The sequence below is a fragment of the Artemia sp. Qi Xiang Cuo genome, chromosome 4 (assembly GCF_049724085.1).
Source record: "Artemia sp. Qi Xiang Cuo chromosome 4, ASM4972408v1, whole genome shotgun sequence".
Taxonomy (NCBI): domain Eukaryota; kingdom Metazoa; phylum Arthropoda; class Branchiopoda; order Anostraca; family Artemiidae; genus Artemia; species Artemia sp. Qi Xiang Cuo.
Window position 1 is genome coordinate 54,229,743 of NC_142797.1, and position 22,782 is coordinate 54,252,524.

Below are 22,782 nucleotides of genomic sequence, written 5' to 3' on the forward strand. Positions count from 1 at the left end.
TCACAATTACAATAAATAATCAAAAAGACATGTAGGCGTTCAATTTTATGATCCTCTTTTAAGTTAGAAAGTCAAATGCGTGTCAAACGTCGCGAAAGTCAATGTTGAATTTGAAAAGGTAATCACCATTTACCACCAAGCAACTTTCGGGACCGTTACGAAAAAACTTTTTTGAACTTGAAAAATTCCCTGATATTATTCTGGGCGGTATCATATGTTATAATATAACAAAATTTTATGTAATAGTGTGCAATACACATTGCCAAATACAGTAGGAAACCTCGTCATAATCAAATCTGAAAGTAAATCCTACACATAGCTAATCCTAATCATAAGATGTCAAAGTTCGACAAAAAGTAAGTTGGAAAAAAAAATCTTACAAATAACAGTTCAAATGGGGATAATCCTTTTATTAGACGGTGAAATATAATGAAAAAATTCTGGATATTTGGATCACATACACAGAGACCGTCATCAGCAGATAAACAGAAAAACAGTTTTATCTGTTTATCTGCTGATAACAGTCGCTGTGTATGTGATCGAAAGGTCCAGAATTTTAAATCCTTATTTTTCACCGTCTAATAAAAGGATTTGTCCCTATTTGAATTGTTATTTCTACGTCATGAAAAGGCAGTGTGGTCTTCGAAGTTTATCTGCTGATGACGGTCGCTGTGTATGTGATCCCAATACTCAGAATTTTAAATCATTATTTTTCACCGTCTAATACAAGGATTTATCCCTATTTGAATGATTATTTTTACGTCATAAAAAGGCAGTGTGGTCTTCAAAAATACCTACGTCGTATATATAAACAAAATTCTCAGCATTTTCAAACGTTTTTTGCATTTTTTTTTCAAAGTTTTTCTACACGTCATTAAATTAACGAAATTACAAAGCTTCTGGCGACAACAATCCCCTGCTATAATCAAGAGTTCCTATGAAAAATCACTTATGCAACGAACTGTAAGTAAGGAGTGACCCGGCTCAATAGTAACCGAAACTCTAAAAAACTGAATTTTGATACCAGTAGTTATATCAAAGGAATCGGTTTATTATGCTGATTTCACATATATATATGTGTCATTAAGTCTTACCCATTAACGGCTACGAGCCAGAGAAAATTTGCCTGATTTTCAAAAAAAGAGGGAATCACCCCCCAAAAATGATGAAAATCACATCATCAGATTCAGCGTATCAGAAAACCCTACTGTTGATGTTTCAAGATCCTATCTGCAAAAATGTGGAATTTTTTATTTTTTGCCAGAACAAAGATCATGGATCTTTTCAGTGGCGTGTTTATTGGTTTGTTTGTTTTTTTTTTTTTTTTTTTCCATGGGTGATTTTTTTGGTTTGTTTTTTTTTTGTTTTTGTTTTCTTTTTTTTTCATGGGTGATTGTATCGACTCAGTGGTCCTAAAATATAGTGAGAGGGCTCACTTGAATGTTTCAAGATCCTATCTGCAAAAATGTGGAATTTTTTATTTTTTACCAGAACAAAGATCATGGATGCGTGTTTATTTGTTTTTTGTTTTTGTTTTTTTTTTCCATGGTTGATTGTATCGACTCAGTGGTCCTAAAATATAGTGAGAGGGCTCACTTGAATTGAAATTAAAAGTTCTAGTGCCCTTTTTAAGTGACCAGAAAGATTGGAGGGCAACTAGGCCCTTTCCCCTGCCCCCTTTTACCCCTATATGTTTCCCCCATAGTCGAACTTCAGTCATTTACTAAAACTTATAACAGTAAGGGTCCAAGAACAGAACTTCGCAGAACTCCGCATGTAATGGGAAAACTTTACGATCACTTCGAGTCGATCTGAACATACTGTAGCCATCCTGCTAAGAATCATACAAGTCATTCTAAGAATCAAGTCTTTATCATACAAGCACTAAAACAAGGATTATTGCTACTAAAGTGAAGGACACTTTACAGCCCTAATTTGTATATTTCTCTATTGTTTTGTATCTGTTGATGCTTTGCTTTATTTGTGAATAGGTTCATTGACCTGTCAAAGCCATTAGACACAAAAATCTGGTTGTAAGGAAAAAAGCCATTAGACAAAAAATCATGCTGCATATTATACAGTAAGAATTTTCTTTATTTTTTATTAGTTTCATACAGACCTACATCCTATGTCTATATATGGAACAATCAGGCTGGAAGAGGGGTACATTTGCAAGTCAAAATATTATTATATTTGGAATGAGCATGAAAAAAGTAATTGTGTAGTGTTTTCATGTAAATATTTACCCTTGATAAATATATACAAGATTCCATAACTGACATACAGACACGGTGGAACGCATAATTTAATTCATTTTTGTATGCTTTTCCAAATATACTAATCAATTCACTGACGAATGTTGTACACTAATCAATTCCATGGCAAATGCAGCCCCCCCCCCTGATGGTCCCATGTATAGCCCAAGGAATATATCATAGATAAAACTGAAAGCATTCAATAGCATTAATAATATGAATATTTTAATGCTCTATTGCACAGTGGTGTAAATGTAAGTATTGTGAAAACTATAAAATTTTGGAATGCAAATTCAACAGTATCAGAAAATACCAGAAAAGTCTATCAGAAGAGTATCAAAAAAGCATCTTCGAAAATACCTACGTCGTATATACAAAAAAATTATCAGCATTTTCCAACGTAATTTTTGTAATTTTTTTCAAAGTTTTTCTACACGTCATTTAACTAACAAAATTACCAAGCTTCTGGCGACAACAATCCCCTGTTGTAATCAAGAGTTCCTATGCAAAATCACTTATGGAATGCATGTAGTGATGCATTGCAAACTACGTCATTAAAACTACATCAGAAATCTACAATCCTTTAATATAGAGCAAGAACAAATAACCCACAGCCAGCGAGTTTGAAACGTTTATACAGCTCCGTAAAATCAATAGCTAAGAAAAATCAATATTTAACTATGTGGTTCAGTGCCGCGCCACTAATTAGCAGCGCATTTTCAGATATGAATTTGGCAAATACCATTTTATGTGACTTATTAGAGTGACACATTAGCTAAAAAAATCGACATTAAACTATGTGGTTCAGTGCCGCGCCATTAATTAGCAGCGCATTTTCAGATATGAATTTGGAAAATACCATTTGGCAATCTAATAAGCTAAAAAGATTCTTATTTTGTATCTATTTCTGATAAACTAAAAGTCGAATTAACATAATTCATGTTCAAAAATAATTTTGTGTGACTTATTATTTTACCCCCACAATTTTACATCTTTGAAATGACTCGCAAACGTGTAATTTTGAGTGCATATACAGGAACGTACAACCACTAATAACAACATATTGCAGTACCAAGCTGCGTTAGCCCAACGCAGCTGCGCACGCTCCTCCTTCGCCCCAGTCTGTTTGTATGTTTTTTTTTATTTAAATCTGAAGAGATCCTAAATTCAGCCACTTGAGCTTATGACTAGTCGTTTTGAAATAAACTATTCGGTCATTTAATCGAGTTCCGATTTCTTTTAAATTGATAGAAGAACAGTTATGGTTGGTTTAAATTAGTCTATTAAGAGAAGAAATAGCCACTTACGGCAAAGTCATCGCCGCCAGTAACAATATACTGCCCGTCTGGAGAATACGCCAAGGAGGTTAACCCATTGAAATGTCCTTGTTGTTTAAGAACAGGGATTTCACTTTGCCATTCCCAGACAAGAAGTTGACCTGACTCTTGACTCCCCAGTGCTAACCAGTCCCCGGTTTGATTCAAAGCGATGGATGAACATGCCGTATCTAGAATTCTAAAAAAGGCACTAAATCATTAGACAATTTAAAATTCACAGTTCAAAATTCCCAAAAATGTAATGACTTTGTTCGTGTAACTAATGATTTATACGTATACGATAAGAAACAATAAACACAAAATTTGGACAATGGCAGATTTTCTGAAGAGACACGCTTCTCATTCTATGATAAGTAAATTGTTTCAAGTTTCTACTAAAAGAGGGAGTTCTAAGCCTCTCAAGTTAAGATGAGACAACTCACTCGTATCATATGGCAGAAAATATCCAACGCCCATTTTGGGTGGGGGGTCCAACAGACCTCGTCCAGTTATTACTTTATTGCATTTCAGCAATACCAGAGTGTGACTCCATTATATTGTATGAGGTTTTCCCTGAGAAACTACCGGCATATCTGCCAAACTAGGCGTTAATTAAACTTGCTCCTAACGCAAATTTATTGGATCAACCTATTTTGCGCCCACCCCCTAAAAAAAAATCCTGGATCCGCCCCTGCTGAACTTACTTTTGTGCTCATCTCCCGCTTACTCTAAATAATGGCGACTGCAAACATGCAGACGTGAGCCGTACCTTAAAAAAATAAGTAAGTTCCATATAAATAATCATACGGAAGTACCAATAAATTTTTAAATTGCAGTCTAGAAAATTCTCAAAATTCAGATAAAAAGGAAACAAATCTAAAAAAGAAATCAAATAAGAAAAAATAAAGATGTAAAAAAAATTGGAGTCGAACTTTTCAGAAATTAAAGGAATCAGCGGTGTCGTCTATGCATACCATTTGTGTTCTCTGCCTTGTTTATTGTCGCTGTGATTGATGCGCTACAGAAGTAGAGTCATATGGGAGGTTTCTGAAACCAAACTTACAGAACGCTAATAATGTAAAATGTTCTGCAAAATAGCGTACTGAAGTTTCTGAATTTGAGTGGCGGATCCAGGGGGGCGAGCGGGCACGCGCTCCCCCTAGCGTAGTCTAAAGTAGTAAAATTTACTTAATTAACGCAAGTTTGCGTTAATTAAACTTGCTCCTAACGCAAATTTATTGGATCAACCTATTTTGCGCCCACCCCCTAAAAAAAAATCCTGGATCCGCCCCTGCTGAACTTACTTTTGTGCTCATCTCCCGCTTACTCTAAATAACGCAGCAACTTTAAAAGCTAATGACAAAGTTCTATTTCACTGATTGTTATTTTGTTCCTTATATTATTATTTTGTTAATTATAAATACCAGAATAAATTTAGAAAAGATCTAATCGACTTGCTATCATAGGCAGAGCAATAGCGCAGCCTAAGTAAAGAGCGATGTGGGCACAATGTGTTTTTGGTTTTTTTTTCCTCTATACCTGGGCACTTCGTATCAAAGGAGTTGTCATATAAAGTTCAACAAGGGCTCATTTGCTTGCAACTTCGAGTGGCTATCGCCCTTTTTAATATTAGAAATTGATTGAAGGACCACTAGCCCCCCCTCACGCCTATCATTCCCCCATCCACATCCAAACAAAATTTTGACTTAGCCATTTTGCTCAGCGTAGTTGATTTCCAGAAAGAAAATATGTTTTGAGGAGGATACTCCCCCACACCCCTCAGGGCAAGGGTTTTAAGTTATGCCCTGGGGGCATATAAGGTTTTTATTAGAAAGCTTTGTCGTAGAAACTTCAAAAAAGGCTCATTCGATTGGAAATTCAAAGGGATAGTGCCCTTTTTAATAGTAGAAAGTGATTGGAGGGCAACTAGCCCCCCCCCCACACACGCGCATCATTCCCCCAAACACATCCAATCAAAATTTTGAGATAGCCATTTTGTTCAGTGTAGTTGATATTGATATCCAGATAGAAAATATGTTTTTGAGGAGGACAAACCCCCAAAAACCTCGGGGCAAGGGTTTTAAGTTATGCCCTGAGGGCGTTGGCCCTGAGGAACGATGTTGGTACAATGTACTATTTGTTATTTTTTTTCCTTTAGAGCAGGGTACTTCGTATCGAAAAAATTGTCGTAGAAACTTCGAAAAGGGCTCATTCAATTGGAAATTGGAGTGGCTTATGCCCTTTTTAATAGTCGAAACTGATTGGAAGGCAACTAACACCCCTTCCACGCCCACCATGTCCCGAAACACGTTCAATCAAAATTTGGAGTCAGCCATTTCATCTCGCATATTTGAGTTCGAGATAGTAAGTATGTTTTTAAGAATAAAAGTCCCCCACAGCCTTCAGGATAAGGATTGTGTCCTGGAGATATATTAAGTTTTTTATAGAAAGTGTTGTCGTAGAAACTTTAAAACAGGCTCATTTGATCTGAAATTCAAAGGGCTAGTGCCCTTTTTAATAGGCGAAAGTGATTGGAGGGCAACTAGCCCCCCACGCCCATCTTTCCCCCAGACACATCCAGTCAAAATTTTGAGATAGCCATTTTGTTCAGCGTAGTTGATTTCCAGATAGAAAATTTGTTTTTGAGGAGGACACTCCCCCACAACCCTCGGAGCCAGGGTTGTAAGTTATGCCCTGGGGGCATATAAGGTTTTTATAGAACGCGTTGTCGTAGAAACTTCAAAAAGAGCTCATTCGATTGGAAATTGAGATGGCTAGTGCCCTTTTTAATAGTCGAAAGTAACTTGGAAGGTAACGATTGGAAGGTAACTAACACCCCTTCCACGCCCACCTTTTCCCCAAACATCCAATAAAAATTTTGAGATAGCCAATTTGTCCCACGACGTTCCAAGTTCAGAATAGCATACCATTTAGTAGGAACCTCCCCCCCCCACAGTCGTCAGGGCAAGGGTTATAAGTTATGCCCTGGGGGCATATAAGGTTTTTATTGAAATCTTTGTCGTAGAAACTTGAAAAAGGGCTCATTTCAAAATGCCACATTTGGCATTTCAAACTCAAAACGAGCAGAAACTTAAATAAGTTGGGCGCAAAACCCCTATGCCTTCCTAAGGCCAGAACAAAATTTGCACTTTACTGAAAAAAATCTAATGTTTTTACTTTTATAACTTTAATAAATCATATAATACTAACATTTTGATCACTAAATATCAGTATATGTATATTTAACTGACAATGTACATTCATTTGTATTTTTTCAGTAAAGTACAAATTTTGTATTTCTGTTCGTTTTGGGTTTCATTTATTTATCGATGCTGATTTGTGGTAGTTACACGCTTGGTAGATAATTTCATTTTATTTTTGCTAGTTTTTTGTTAAATGGAGTTCTTTACTTTTCTTTGAAAAACTTACTTTGTGGAAAATAAGTGTTTTTTAATTAATATATAAATAGAAAGAAAGTTGCACACTTAAATCCTGAACATGCAGTTCAAAACTTGTAACTTTGCAAGTCTTAAAAATCCATTAAATAGCTTTATTTAATCGACTTACTAGCTTTATTGCGAAATAAAAATTATCTTTAGAATCCTGAATTTCTTGCAGTTTCATAAATTACGTAAGAGCGCTGAGCTTCTTACGCATTAAGTTAGAGCTGAGCAATATATTGTGAGCACATAGAATAGCGTAAAAGATCAGAGACAAAAAATCTAAACGGAAAGATTTTTACCTTATTTTACATCATTATCATCATTTATGGTTACCGTAAAAGAATAAGGTGAACGCAATAGCGTATAACGGTATTTCAGAAACCTTCATATAGTCTCAAAAAAAAACGACGCGTTTTTACGAAAAGTCAGAACAAACAGTTTATTACTTACGAACTGGAATTCTGTGTTCAATCACTCGCCTTACTAAGGCGTAAGAGTTCATAAGTTTAATAATCCACATTCATAAACAAATAAATAAATTAAACAACACTTTCACGCTGGAGAAAACCTATGAATATATATATATATATATATATATATAATATATATATATATATATATATATATATATATATATATATATATATATATATATATATATATATATATATATATATATATATATATATAAAATATATATATAAATAATAATAATAATAATAGGAAATAAAAAAAAAATAAAATAAAAAATAATAATAATAATAATAATAAAATAAACAAAAAATATAGAAAACTAAATAAATAACTGAATTAAAAATGATAATACATAAATAAAATATAATAGAAAAATAATAATATAAAATATAAAAGAAAAATAATGATAACCAATCCAGTCTCCATCACTCATTATACTCAACTCCCTCTCCCCATCTCCATCAACTCCCCCAACTCCCTCTCCATCACTATATATATATATATATATATATATATATATATGCATACATATACAAATATATATATATATATATATATATATATATATATATAAATAATAATAATAATAATAAAAAATAAAAAAAATAAATAAAATAAAAAAATAAAATAATAATAATAATAAAATAAACAAAAAATATAGAAAACTAAATAAATAACTGAATTAAAAATCATAATACATAAATAAAATATAAAAGAAAAATAATAATATAAAATATAAAAGAAAAATAATGATAAGCAATCCAGTCTCCATCACTCATTATACTCAACTCCCTCTCCCCTCCCCCACCCTGCCAACCTTAGCCCCTACCCACCCATACGTTATAAGAGTATCCCTAAAACATATGTAGAGAACAAATTCAATTAATTTATTTACGACATCCAACGGCACATCAAAACTAAAGGAGAGTAAGCTAATGGAAATTAGTATTGTATAATTATAACATAGATTACGATAAATAACAGTTCGAATAGGGATAAATCTTTTTATTAGACAGTGAAAAAAAAAATCGAAAATATACCGGATATTTTGATCACATGTTTTATAATCTGCCGTCATCAGAAGAATGTATGTCTGCTGATGACGATCACTGTACATGTGATCGAAATATCCAGTATATTTTCTTTTATTGTTTTTTTCACTGTCGCATGAAAGGATTTATCCCTATTCGAACTGTTATTTATCGTCAATAAAATACAGTGTGGTCTTCGAAATTACCTATAACGTAGATTAATATTTTATAACAGTGATGAAAATTACTACATTAATGAATTTATTGCATAATAACGTTTTATTTATTTTTTAATTCAGTTAAAATACTGTCAATACTGGGCGGTGTTCTATTTTCGGTTAAAAATTAGGTTTCATCTAATTTTTTAGGTGATTTTTTTAAGGCTAATTTAGGCGATTTTTAGGCTAATTTTCAGCACCTAAAATTAAGTGCATCAAAGTTTGGTGTGTATATGAGAATCCTTTGTAAATTCTATCGAAATACTTTTATTTTACGACCAAAGTTTCACTTTTGACCACTTAAAACGAATATAACATGAACTTCGATTTAATTTTGCTACTTTTTCCATTGTACACTTGCAAAATCATATTGGCGCACACACAAATTTAAATAAAGGATTCACACAATTTTAGTCAATAGAGGTAAACCGCCCCCCCCCCCCCATTTTAGACGCTTGAAACTAGAATGTTTCCAGTATAAGAAAATCACCTCTCTTTATAAAGGGCAGAATTGACAATCAGAATACAATCTGGCATTTCATGAATGAAGAATGTCCCATTTGAAAATGCAGTCACCAGCATGTGTGTATCCGGATGGAAGGTACATGCGGTCAATCTAACGTCTGCGGTATACCCGTTCTCTCTATGAATATCATTCAGAAAGAAGCGACCCCCTCGTTGATAAAGCACATCAGTGCGATCTTCTCTGTGACCTAAAAAAATCCAATGCTGATATTACAATTCCACATAAGAATAATCCAAGGAGCTAAAATTTGAGCCTTAGAAGAAAGCATAAAGAATTAATAGGTAAAGAGATAGATATTCGGTGATGCAATACAAATGCAAATAATTACAGCGAAATTACAAATCTCTCCAATCAATTACAAATAGTTAAAATCAAAATACAAAATTAAAAGTAATGGAGTTACTTATGCATTATAGTGGTGGTTATACAGTCGTTTCACACTGCCATTTTGTAACGCAAGCTACTTGACATAAGAATATATATAGTCTATGGTTGTTCAGTTAAAACAAATCACCAGTGGACAACAAGTTTACATTCTTATGGATCTTACGTGAATATGTGTGATAGGCCAACTCAGCCATCGGGAAACCACTCTGATTCGTATATTGTCTACTTTTAATCTTTTGCCTCATCTTTTTATATCTATTTTTAACCATTATGAAAGTATCCCTCCATTTTTATTCCTAATATTAAGTTCATAATAAAGTTGCGATCTCCGGGTTGCAGTGGTAGCTAGCAACCTAGCAAGAATACTATTTACATTCAAGATCCATCGAACCACGGCAGTGATGTTATAACTTCTTACTATTTATTTATCATTTCTATTGTTTATTCACACACATCTTCTCATAAGTTTTTTTGTTTACTCTTTGAGGTATCTACCCCCCTCGCCCACGCAATGACATACCACCCCTCTTCCACAATAACTGAAGCGCAGTTACAAATCACTATACATAACATTATGAAACATCAAGTAAATCAACTTATTAAAAGAAGTTTTAAAATATATGTTTAAGCTATGTTAACCATTTATCTTGCATGGAATATGTGACTTTTCAGGAACGACTGTGCCACCGTGTGGTACAATGTGTTGCTCTTCGATACTTTTAAGTGGATTGGTCATTTTTAAAACTTCCTGTTGATAGAAATTTGGCCCTCTTTTGGGAAAAATCGTAGTTCGGTACCGCCAAAAGACAGGAAATGTCACTTCCCTAGGACACAATCTTTTTGGCTACTTAAAAAGGGCACTAGAACTTTTAATCTTCGTTCGAAAATTCGTAGACAGAATAAACTCGTGACTATGTTCACATGAAATGTCTTTCAATAGAAAAATGATAGTTTCCCATGAGAAATCCGGTTTCCACGAGTTCCTTGATAAGATTCTTTGGGGTTTGAAATACTTCTATTGATTCCACACACACACAAATGGAAAAAAAAACTTATGACGAAAATTATGAGCAACAAAAATATTCTTTTTTTAATAAAAGTTTTGATAAAAGCAGATATTCTAAGGCTAGAATTCCAACATTTACTAAAAAAAAGTTTCCAATTCGTAGATGAAAACTGACATTAAACTAAACAAAATAAATCGGTCAGGCAGCACGCTTCTGACCGTCTTTCAACAATCATGGAACTAGTTCAATGTTTCCCAATAAAATGTATAGAATTAACCAATACTTACTTTCTTTTTCTGGTTTTTCTTCGTCGCTTTCGCTGCTGTTTCCGCTATCTGATTCTCGGTTTCGTTTTCCGGGAGTCCATCCATCTGGAGCATCTTGAAGATCTTGAAGGTCTACTGTCGAGTCCCAAACACAAACATGGCCGTCTCTACAAAATTCAACTGTCACGATAGAGAGATATTTGTCTAATATTATGAAATAGCTTTGGAAAGTTGTAAGGCCATAGACTATACCCCCCCCCCCAAAGAAAGGGGGGGGGGTATTTTTACGACAAAGAAGAGTCCGAGGGAAATAATTGGTAGTTTATTCTTGAGAGGGGATTTTTTTTTTACATAGCTAGTGTCTGGCCCTTTATCTTTATATTACCGTCGATGCTTTCAATACTGAAAACAAAAATTTTTAAATAAAATCTATGCAGTGTCTATAGTGACTCTGCCTGTCTGAATTGGGGCCATCTAGGTTTGTGAGTCATTTTCAGGAACAAGTCTTGATTTAAAATTCTAACGTATTACTTTAATCACTGCAATGACGTGAGATTATGGTTCAACCAGTACGGACTCGTACGTTATTAAGAAGCATACGTATTCCCTTGAGACACATACAAAAAGATATCTAATAATAAAATGGAGAAAATCAGCAACAATACTACCAACAAACTCGTAAAAAATATCTTCAAATTCACAAATTTCAGAAGAGACTCTACCGCAATAACTACTTGATATAGAATAGACAGCCTAAAAACCTTGTTTAGATTTAGATTGGTCAGTTCAGGTCTAAGAAGTGCAATTTTTCACGTTACTCCCTTGTGTACTATTTAATGACTGTACAAGTGCAACACATGGGAGTAACATAGAGTCCAGACACTCCCATTAAGACAGAATGTTTGAAACACATGGGCTGAAACACAAGCGTTTCAGCCCATAAATGTTCAGAAAAAACAGCTTTCCTAGCTATTAGCTTGTGATCTTCAATTCTAGAAGCACTATGGAAGCCTGATTTAACAGCTGAAGAAGGCATGGGGCTCGTCTAAACTGGGTTTATCTTTCAATTACAACACTTCTTAGATTGGGTATTCAAATTATTTACGCCAAAAAACACAAACGAACACACACAAAAAAAAAAAAAAAAAAAAAAAAAAAAAAAAAAAAACCTGAACTTAAAATCTAGGGATTTCTATTGAGGTGGCCACAATAAAAACTTTAAGCAGGGTAAGATGAAGGTTTCTGTGTTTGCCAGTGTCTTAGCCTCAGGCGACTTAAAGCTATGAAGAGTTAGCTGTAGTAGTAACAGATTGAAAGAATATAACCTCAGAGAGCTATAGATTAGCTGTAGACAGAGATTGATATTTCCTGACAAAAGACACGGTTAACGAAAATATGCTACAAAATACTCATTTTTTCTTAGCCTTACCACGACACTAATTTTATTCTATTTCAGTTTGGTTTTAAAGCTACAATATTGGTTATTCATTAGTATAATAGTTTACTTTGTACAATATTAGACCGACTTCAAATCATAATTTACAGTTGAAAGGGAACGAAAAGCCATTTTCAAGAACGAAAACTATAAATAAATGTCTTCTGATTGAGTTACAGAACCATAACTCATGTTAGGATTGTGTTTTTGTTCTGACACGTTGTTAAAACAGTGTCTCAGACTGTACAAATATTGGGATACTGTATAGTCCTCACATCACAGTAATGTGGTATGTCATTGAGGCAAATGCATTTCACAGCTATTTCACAGCAACCGCATACTATTATTTTGTTTTTGTTAATCTGATAGGCCTTCTTAAAGAAAGAAGCGGTTATGAATGAAACTCATTTGCATCTTTATACTTAAAAAAAAGTAATAAAAAGAAACAGTTACGTCTTTCTTAGCTAAGAAATCGTTTTTAAAGACTGAAAAACTGTTTTTCAACATGTCTGAGCTTATCAAAAAGGTGATATATCATAGATAAACCCTATATAAAACTATTTTATCAGAAACAATGATAGGCTTGTTTTTAACAATTTTTACCGTTTGGTACTAAAATAGTCGTCATTAGTATTATCATTAAACTTTACATCTTAATAGGCTTTAGGAAAGCCCTTTCACGCAAAGACTAGTTCAAATTAGTAATTAATATTTGCTCGAATCGCAAGACTGTACATATTGCGTTTTTATTAGCTAAATATAATCTGACGAAGCATGCATTTCACTTGAAAATTGAGTTACTTCTTCTGCTAATTTTATTTTTATTAATAGAAACAAGGCAATAAAAGGTAAAAGCAAACCTTGAGACGGTGTAGACATCCAATGAATCTTTTTCGAAGAACGTACCAGCAATAACGTCTTTATGACCACCTAGAGTGACTATATGAAAATTGGTCATCCATTTTAACGGATAAATTTTGGTCGTCATATCTTTAGAGCCAATTGCTACCACCCTGATTGAGAAAAAATAATTATAAAAAAGAAACATATAAGAATCAGGCACTTACATAAGATACAAAAGCACAACAGTTTAGAAATTGTTTCAAAAAATCATACTCTCTTCCGGATTTTATAACCTACTTAAAATATCGAATTTTCATGGCACCAAAAGTACTTTTGAAATAGCGAATGAACAATTACAACCAATTTCAAAACTTATCGGGCAACCCAAGATCACTTTGGGTTGATACATCACCTTATATTCTTAAATCATAGATACAGAGGATACAGATTTCATCGTGTTGCAGAAATATTTTGACCACAGAGCAAGATCAAAACAATTTTTAAGTACGATCCAACTCGTAGGTATATGGAGGGGGCTTTCCCAGACTTTTCTCATACCAAAAGAGATTGTCAGATCTTTACCAAACTTGATGGGAAGTAAGAACTGGTGCCATAATTATGCCTTTTTGGTGTCAGGACATTGTCCAGTCTTTTCGAGGGGAAAGGAAGGAGGGTTCCTAAGAACTTGTCATCAGGTCAACCCGATCGGGTTGTTTTATCTTAACCGAAATCAGTGACATGTAAGAGCTTGCCTCCTAGATATTACTTTTGGGGACCAGACCCTGAACTGAGATTTGTGAGGAAGAAAGGGGATAGGAAGGGGTCCTCATATTCTTCTCATTTAATAATTTACCAGAAGCACTCGTCAGACCTCAAACAAGCATGGCGGGGAAAAAGCAAGTGTGCTAGCATTGGTTTTTAAATACAACCTCAGCATGGGGACAGGAATGTTGATCCTTAAATTTTTTTTCAACTACGCATCTATCAGAACAGGTCGCCAGGTCTTAACCGAACTTGGCGGGAAGTAAGAGTTAGTGTCTTAGTTTAGCCTTCTGGAGGTTAGGACATGGCCTAACTTAGTGGAAATTACGACTAAGTATCCCAGTGCAAACTAAGATAAGAAAGCCCGTAGATAAATTTCACCTGCAAATCTACCAGAAAATGCAGGATCTAAACTAAACTTTTTAAGAAGTATGAGCTAATGCCCTAGTTATGTCTTAAATGGATCTGGGATCTTAAGCACTCCAACTTTTATGGGGGAGGGGAAGGGGGAAGATTAGCAAGATTCTTATCATAAGTAGCCTTTGTCTAGTCGAATTGCCCTAGCCTTTGAACAATACCTTTTTCGGTGTTTTCGTTTTAAAAAATCGTTAAAAACAAAAATACCCCTCCTCCCTGATTTTTCATTATTTTTGTATTTTCAATAAAAAAAAATTGAGAACCTTTCCCCACCCCTACGTTTTCGTAAATATAAATAATAAGGTCTTATTTGTGCCTTTTGATAGTTCATCTGCAATCTGTAATATATGAGGCTTTGGATCCCTGAATTCTCATTACTCAACGATTGTAAAATCTCAATAAAAAGAGAGGTAGGTAAAAGATGGTGCCCTACTTAGGCCATTTCGAGGTATAGCTCAATTCTATATATTAGAGGAATGGAGAAGGGAGGAGAGGGTCTAAGTTCCTGTAATCGAGGCATAAACTAGAACGGGTCGTCAGGTTTCAACAAAAGCTAGCGAAAGGTGACAGCTATTTCCCATATTCTGTTTTTTGGAGTCCGAATACAATCCAAACTCAGTAGGGATAGGGCCCTAAATCCTTGTTATCAGAATATCTACTAGAAAGGGTTATCGGATTTCAACTAAAACTGATCTAAATTAAGGGTACCCATGCTAGTTTTGCCTTTTGGAACTCAACCTCAAACCCAACTTTTATGATGTGAGAGGTCCCTAAATTCTTGTCAACATAGCATCTAATATCTACAAAAACAAGTTATCGGATCTCAATCAGATATGGTAGAAAATAAGTTCTAGTATCCTGCTTGTTACATTTCAGCTTCCTAATCGGATCCTGCCTTTAATATATGAGAAATGAGGGATTATAAGAAACAAAACAAAAAAAAACTAATAAATGAGTAATAAAATTAAATAGCCAAGAAAAACTATGGTAATGTCATTCTTGTAAAGAGGACATATAATAGAATAGTCGTTGGATTTCGACAAAACTTTTTACATTTCGGGAACGGTCCGATTGGTTCAAAATATATTTGTTTAAGTCTTAAATTGCTTGGGAGCTTTGCATTCAACATATCTATCTGCTTTGTTAAGAATCAGAATCAGAATCATTTTAATGAAAACAGCTGTCATAGACACATTAAAAAAATTCACTAAAAGGCGTTGTTTTTTACATGAAAACTTTTTTACATGAAAACACTTCTCTACATTTTATTAAAAGCACTTGTAAAAAAAGGAACAAAGGAGTTACTAAGTCTGTTTGTGCGGCAGGAGACGGGCATAAGTTTGCTTTTACTTCTGGCATTTGCGCGGACGGGCATTTTAGGTGGTAATATTGTCCTATGTACAGGACTAGACAATAAAAACTGGCCAAAACGAATCATCAGCTGAAAACGGCGATCGCGAAGGCTTGGTATTTCAAGTGACTTCAGAGCGGAGCTGTAATCTACATATTTGTCGCAAAGAATGATCTTTACAGCTCGTTTCTGGATCCCCTCCACATCATCACTTAAATAATCTATGTGATGAACTTGTGTGGGCCCCAGACGGGACACGCATATTCAAGGATGGGTCGAATAAAAGTGAGGTACGCTGTTTTCAGCTTATATACTGGAAAACCTAGGCGGCGCATCGCCACCAGTGTCCGCATAGCATAATGTCCCTTCTTAACCAGCTCTTGTACATGAATAGAGAACGAACAGTCCACACTAAAGGTGACGCCCAAGATAGTCGCACACGAAGCAGAAGGGAACAAATTCGCGGGGTAGATAAAATCGCGTTTAAGTGGGTTGAACCTCAAAACCTTTGATTTATTCTCATTAATTTGAAGACTGTTCGCAGTACACTGTGATTTAAACTGATCGAAAAAATTTGGGTCGAACTGGGCTACAGCTTGCGAATCCTTTACGTGGTATTTAAGAAGCACAGACAAATCATCGACGAATTTAAAACGATCGTCAAAGTCAGAAAGCACATAGTTGATAACAGCCAGGAAAAGAAGAGCTGCTAATATGATACCTTGTGGGGCCCCACATGTAATTTCCACCCATTCCGATTCAATATCATCGGGAAAAAGGGCGTACACTTTTTGATACCTGTGACGTAAGAAATCAACTACTAATTGGAGGATGTGTTTACGGGCACCCATTGACTTGAGATTCTTGGCGGCAAGAGGGTGCTTAATCAAATCAAATGCCTTTCGGTAGTCTACCAGAAGTAAATCTACAAACGAGCTTCCAAACTCCAACCATTCAACTACTAGGTGATAAAGCCGTACCAAATAAACAGACGTGCTGCATCCCTTCAAGCAACCATACTGGAAGGGGTCAAGTGGCGGTGAAATGTCCGTGAGAAGTTCACGATATATGAAAGATTCTGCAACTTTAGCAAAGTTCGGTGTGATCGAAATAGGTCTTAACTGATCACATGTCTTAGGTCCTTTAACTTTGGGTATTACGCGAACATAGGCTCGCTTCCAAGCATCGGGAAAGGTTTGTTCACTGAAGCCCTGATTGATGATCGATGCCAATGGTTTGGCTAAAAACAAGGCATATTCGCGAATAAGTTTGACCGGCAACTCACCAGGGTAGGAAGATCAATTCGGTTTTAGTTTTTTAAGTTCTTTAAAAACAGCAAATTCGGTAAACTGTTTTATTTCGTCAGTTTCACAATCGACTAAGAGATCAACCAGTTCGGCCTCTGTAATTGAGGAGTAGGTGGTACAACTGCCAGCAAAGAACTCGTTTACGTCTGAAGCGCTCATTTGAGATCCGTCAGGCTTGGGTATTTTTAGCTCACTGTTAACTGACTTGCCAGTCATTTGTTTCACTGTGGAATGCCACTTCCGACTGCTACTTTGGAGAAGGAGTACTACCTTTTCCCGAACATAATTTCTTCGCTTGAAACGATTAACGGCCACGATTCGATTTCTAAGTTTCGCCGCCGCGGCTATTTGTCCGGAACTGTGCAGCTTGCACCTCATCTTGATCATTTGTTTGAGATCGCTTGTGATCCATGGCTTATCGGACTCACTTACCACTACAAACAATAATCTGAAGAAATAAGACAGGCTATATATTACACTACTGTCAATAAATTTCAAATTAAATAGCACTGTCATTCACAGTACCCTGAACTACCACTAGTTCAGATCGACCGATTGAAACACTAGTTACGTTATATTCACCAAATAGATGATCCCTGCTCAAGACTATCAATATTAATATTATTTTCCATAAACGGTTTCTAGTCTAATCAGGTACTTTCTGACCAGATTAGCCCCGTTTCTTCTACTACATAATTACAACTCTTCAGGCGAAACTTGACTGAACCAAATATATTTCATGAAAAAAAAAATGTTCTCGACCATACGTGCACGCATAGGGAGAAGACGACGACAAAAACCCTCTTGAAAAAATCTAGAAAATAGTGGCCTCGAAATGTGCATTTTTAGTCGGACCTATCTTCTCATTCTTCACAAAACTTTTTTTTTTCCTTTTTTTGCGATTACTATAAAACTAATTTATGATGTCCATTTTATGACAACAAAACCTGATGAAAAGTTGGCAGTTTGTAGCCATTACTTAAAAACGTTCTTCAGCTGAAACTTCATGAAGCCTCAATTTTATTTTATTTAACAAAATTTATCAGTTATACCTCTTAATTTTTAATTTTACTTCATCCTAACAATAATAAGGTAAAGTACAAACTGATGGGAAATTAACAGTTCCATCGTGGACCAGTATTCTGTCACTACCTAGAGAAAGTACGTAAGTGAAGGTTCCAAGAGCCAAGTCTTGTTTTGTCCAATAGAGTACGTTCCCAAGACTAGCAAAACTAATTATTTTCTCTTTAAATTTTCATTTTCTAATATAATAATAAGAAGCAAAATAATTTTTTAACAAACTTTAACTAAATCTCACGAGTGTTCACATGCAGATTCCTGCTGTATCATGGTTACAGCATCGGCTGTAACCTAGTAAAGAACGAACTCTAGTTAATAGTTACCAAAAATTCAAAACACGTTTTGAAAAAAAAAACTGTCCAAGTGAGGAAGAATTGCCATTTGAACCTGATTCAGGAATGGTAACTGTGATTTTGATTAATCTTAATGGTAAAGGTTTATTGTAAAAACAAATTTATGGGAATTTCAAGAAATAGTTGGAAATCCCTAAAAATGATGTTAGATTGAAATGAAAATTGCACCATTCGAATCTCCATAGTTTAAACCCTCATTTAAGAGAGAATTGCAGCCCTTTATATTGAGAAACAAGAAAAATCACTTTTTCGCATGGGAAGCAGTGATTTGTCTCCTTTTTATATCCTTGTTTTTTTTTCTATTGCCGCTAGTGAGGCAGTGAAAGATCCTAGACAGATGTTTAAAGGCTCATTTGAAAGCCAATTTTTATATCTAAGGAATGTTTCTATGTAACAAAAGATAATTTCAAAATAAATGCAATTTTTGACAAAAACTGCATCGGCATATAAAAGACGATACAAAACACGTATCTTTTGACAAAAATAATAAAATACACATGTCTCTTGAAATATTCATTGCTAAATATGCATTGATAAGAACTTACTTTGAATCTGACGACCAACTAATGGATGTAGTATCCTCAAAGTGACCCTTGATAACCTTAACCAACGCGAATGGGGTGTATTCTCTTGTCCTAAGCCCCGGAGTTTTGTATACCATAACTAAAATTTGGAAAGAAAATGAAATAGCAAGCACGTTTACAGGAGGGCGGGGGGTACAATATCTCTTACAAATTATTTTATATTTCACAAATTTTGCATTTGATATAATATCCACAAATTCTTTTTATATTTCCGCAAAAATTGTTCAACCCCCCCCCCCAAAAAAAAAAAAATCCAGGGGTACGTATCTGACAAGAATAATGGTTTAGCTAATAAGCTGTATGGTTGCACTAGAACATACAATGCATTGATGTGGAGGCATTAAAAATCCAGAAACGATTCTATCATTCTAGCATGGTAAATCAATTTATAACTAATTCAATTCGGCTTGGTAGACAAGGTTCAGAATAAAAAGAAATGTCTAAAACACGACGAGAGAAGATGATGTATGTTTGGTTTACAAAAATATCCCTAATTCACATAGATTCTGTCACAAAAACACAACAATTTGGCATCGCGGTTAATATGCCGATCAAGGCCGCATTTTAAGCTTTGACACTTCTAGGCCCAAGCGTTTTTGTCAGATTTTCGGGGAATCTCCGAAAATTCGAGGATAGTGGAAGACTGAACAAATCGCAACTGATTAGCCAAAAGTAATGAAGAGAGGTGATACTGAACTCTCAGCTGCCATTCTCGGGAGACATCTGACAGTTTATAAGTGGCCACGGAATTCCCGAGTTGTTTTAAAATCACTTTTCTGTGAGCAGCCAACGCGGCGGTTGAGGCCCAGGCCTAGTGGGCCTATTGGTAAATCCTGGCCTGATGCCAACTCGCTTATATTTGTCCGTCATATTTTTTTTTTCAGTGAGTATGAAATCAGCAAATCACAATGCAATTCTTCCGCTTAGGTCCCAAAGTACCACCATCCTCAAAATGTTCACACATAAACTTTGATTTTTACCTACAATAAAACTTAAGTATCTTTCCATTTTTTTCGTAACTGTGATGTGAGATGAATAATCGAGTATTATTTAATATACAAAAATCCAATTTGAGTAATTTGTACCAACCACAGTGAAAATTTGTCAGACTTTATGATCATCAAGACACGTGACATATTGTAGCACGGTAGAATATTTAGGCACCGATGAATCAAAAGGAACGAGAGTGACACCAATTAGAACAATTAAAAGAAGATTTTAAAGGTTCGCCTTTAATTTATAACAGAGGATATTAAAGGATTACAGCAAACCAATAGCAGCTATTTACATGACTTTTGTTGATTTTCGTAACTGTAATGTGTGATAAATAATACAGTACATGCGGAGAGAAATGGACGCAAACTGTATTTTTTATCATTTTTTGTTTTTCACCGACTCTATGCTATAGTATAATACGTGGTGTAACACGCACAAAAAAAAAAAAAAAATACAAAGAGAGAGAGAGAGAGAGAGAGAAAAAGAAAAAGAAGAATAACTCAAAACAGAAAAAACTTGATGGTACATAAACAAATCGGACTTAAGTAAGTTATGCAAATCACACTGCGAATTTTTGTCAGACTTGATGATCATCAAGACATGTGACAAATTGTTGTAGGTTTGAATATCTGAGCGTATCCGATAAATCAAAAGCAACGAGAGTCAAAGCCGAGAGTCAAAATCTAGAGCAAAATATTGGCGGGGGGGGGGAGGGCAAGGTGACAAGGATGTCAATAACTGAACGAATTGACAAGTTTATTTAAAAAAAAGAGTGGAAAAAGAACAAAAAATGGAATGAGGGCGCCAGAAAAATCTTAGGGGCCCGACAGGGCCGTATCCAGGATTTTTTTTCGGGGGGTGTTTTACACAAGGCTTTTTTCGGGAGGGGGGTCCAAAACCCCTACACCCCCTGGATACGGCCTTGGGGTCCGGGTTCCCCGGCCCACTTGGATCCGCCAGTGACGAGAGTAATCTATTAGAACAAAAAATATTTTAAAGATTTGCAAATATTGACATGATGCATGACGTGAAACCTTTTGCGTTTTGCCGTATCTGACACTGGGCAACCATACCTGCAGCAAAAACAGCGAGGTATTTGCATAAACCCGGGGTATTTGTTCTTTCTAGCATTCTTTAAACATTGAAGAGGGGAAGGAAGAAAAAATTAATTGATAACATATTTGAAGTATAAAATTTATCAACATGCTGATTTTTTCATGGAATAAAATTACTAGGACCTCACTTCTGTGATGACAAAATTGGATTTCCAGCTCATCAGAAAACTAAGACCTTAAACCAGTGGAATTTTTGGCTATCATTCGAGTCTATAAGTTAAGTGACTTAAATCCTTATGGTATAACACGACTCCAAGATTTCAACCAAATGTGCTATTCTAAAGGCATAGGCTAAAACTTTCTCAACAGCGGCACAAACAAGGGGAGGGGGTTAAAGACCCAAGCTTTTTTGGCTGTTTTAATGTATTTGAGTCTCTCCAGAAATAAATCCTGGTCGACATGCCTGATACTTAAGTATCTACATCAATGCTACCACCAGAGGAATTTAGATAAAAATCGATCTCCACGGCCCGTAAAAGGGACATAAAATGGCTATATAAATAGAAAAAGCACTCGCTAGATAAAGCGCACCGAAGAAACGTTAAGCCTAGTATCCTTCAGGAGAATCAGAATCATACAAGGATCTGCAATCTTTGAATTCTAAAGTCGGCCAGTTACGGCTCTATTATTTATTATTCCGTTCCCAGATGTCACTACCATGTAAAGAAGTAACTTGTAGTTTAGTCTACTTGTCTGCGAAAAACTTGTGCAAAATCGAATCCTTCGGTACTTACCAACATTCTCCTTAGTAACAGCAAACATAGTTCCATCTGGTGAAAACTGAACTGATCTAATTTTTGTTTTAAATCCATGACGATAGATGACTGTCTTGCTTATTAAACTAATTAAATGCGCTTCTCCATCTAAAATGAAATCATGAAAATAAAATATTGGTATGTTGTTGACAACAGTTCTATTTCATAGCCAAAAATAAATAGCGAGCATTAGACATGCACTAACACATTTCTGTATAAACCTATGAATACAAGATCATTTGTTTAATAGACACAATTCTGCATAAAATTAAAGAAAAATTAAATCGAATACCTTTATAACTTTATCCATGCTAAATTTGGACAAGGGTTCAAGCACCAGTTCAAGATAATATTCCTATCGTGCATCAGAGGCAACGATTCAAGAAAATGGAGGGGGGAGGTAAAATACCTTTTTTCAAGATCAAGGAGATGGACGCAATTTTTTTCAGTTTTTCAAATGAAAATATAAATCGAAAACATTTTTCAATGAAAATACCAAAAATAGGTATTTTAAACCTAGAGGGAGACAAAAAATCTAGGGCGTCCCCCACTCTATGAGACAAAACACATACATAACTACGACCCGTTATAGTATTTGTAAAATCTAACACTTTACCTGCAAAAAGATTCAGCCTTGGCATCCCTGGTTTGGAAAAGATACTAGCGAGCCAACATCTATGCTGCAGTCCACAGCGAGGAGAGGGAGGCAACTAAAAGCCTTCATAACAGGCTTTTTGCAAGCAAAAGAGATGCTTATGTATAGGGTCACCGAGAGGAAGATGTGGATGTTATATCCAGGGTCCTGGGTCTCTTTGGGACCTGGGCTCGGAACAGGAAAGATAAGTTTTTTTTTTTAGCTTG

General features: G+C 35.1%; 1 protein-coding gene across 2 annotated transcripts in view; it reads right to left on the bottom strand.

The window, feature by feature from the left end:
* LOC148953240 (periodic tryptophan protein 2 homolog) overlaps positions 1–22,782 on the bottom strand; it is an 80,680-nt gene that overhangs the window by 42,937 nt on the left and 14,961 nt on the right. For both annotated transcript variants that reach the window (XM_089088412.1, XM_089088411.1), the window contains exons 4-9: positions 21,901–22,029; positions 19,017–19,134; positions 13,219–13,371; positions 10,945–11,090; positions 9,228–9,450; positions 3,563–3,770 (exon numbers count right to left, since the gene is read on the bottom strand). In XM_089088412.1, coding sequence (XP_088944538.1) covers positions 3,563–3,770; positions 9,228–9,450; positions 10,945–11,090; positions 13,219–13,371; positions 19,017–19,134; positions 21,901–22,029 — 977 coding nt within the window. The remainder of the gene's footprint in view (positions 1–3,562; positions 3,771–9,227; positions 9,451–10,944; positions 11,091–13,218; positions 13,372–19,016; positions 19,135–21,900; positions 22,030–22,782) is intronic.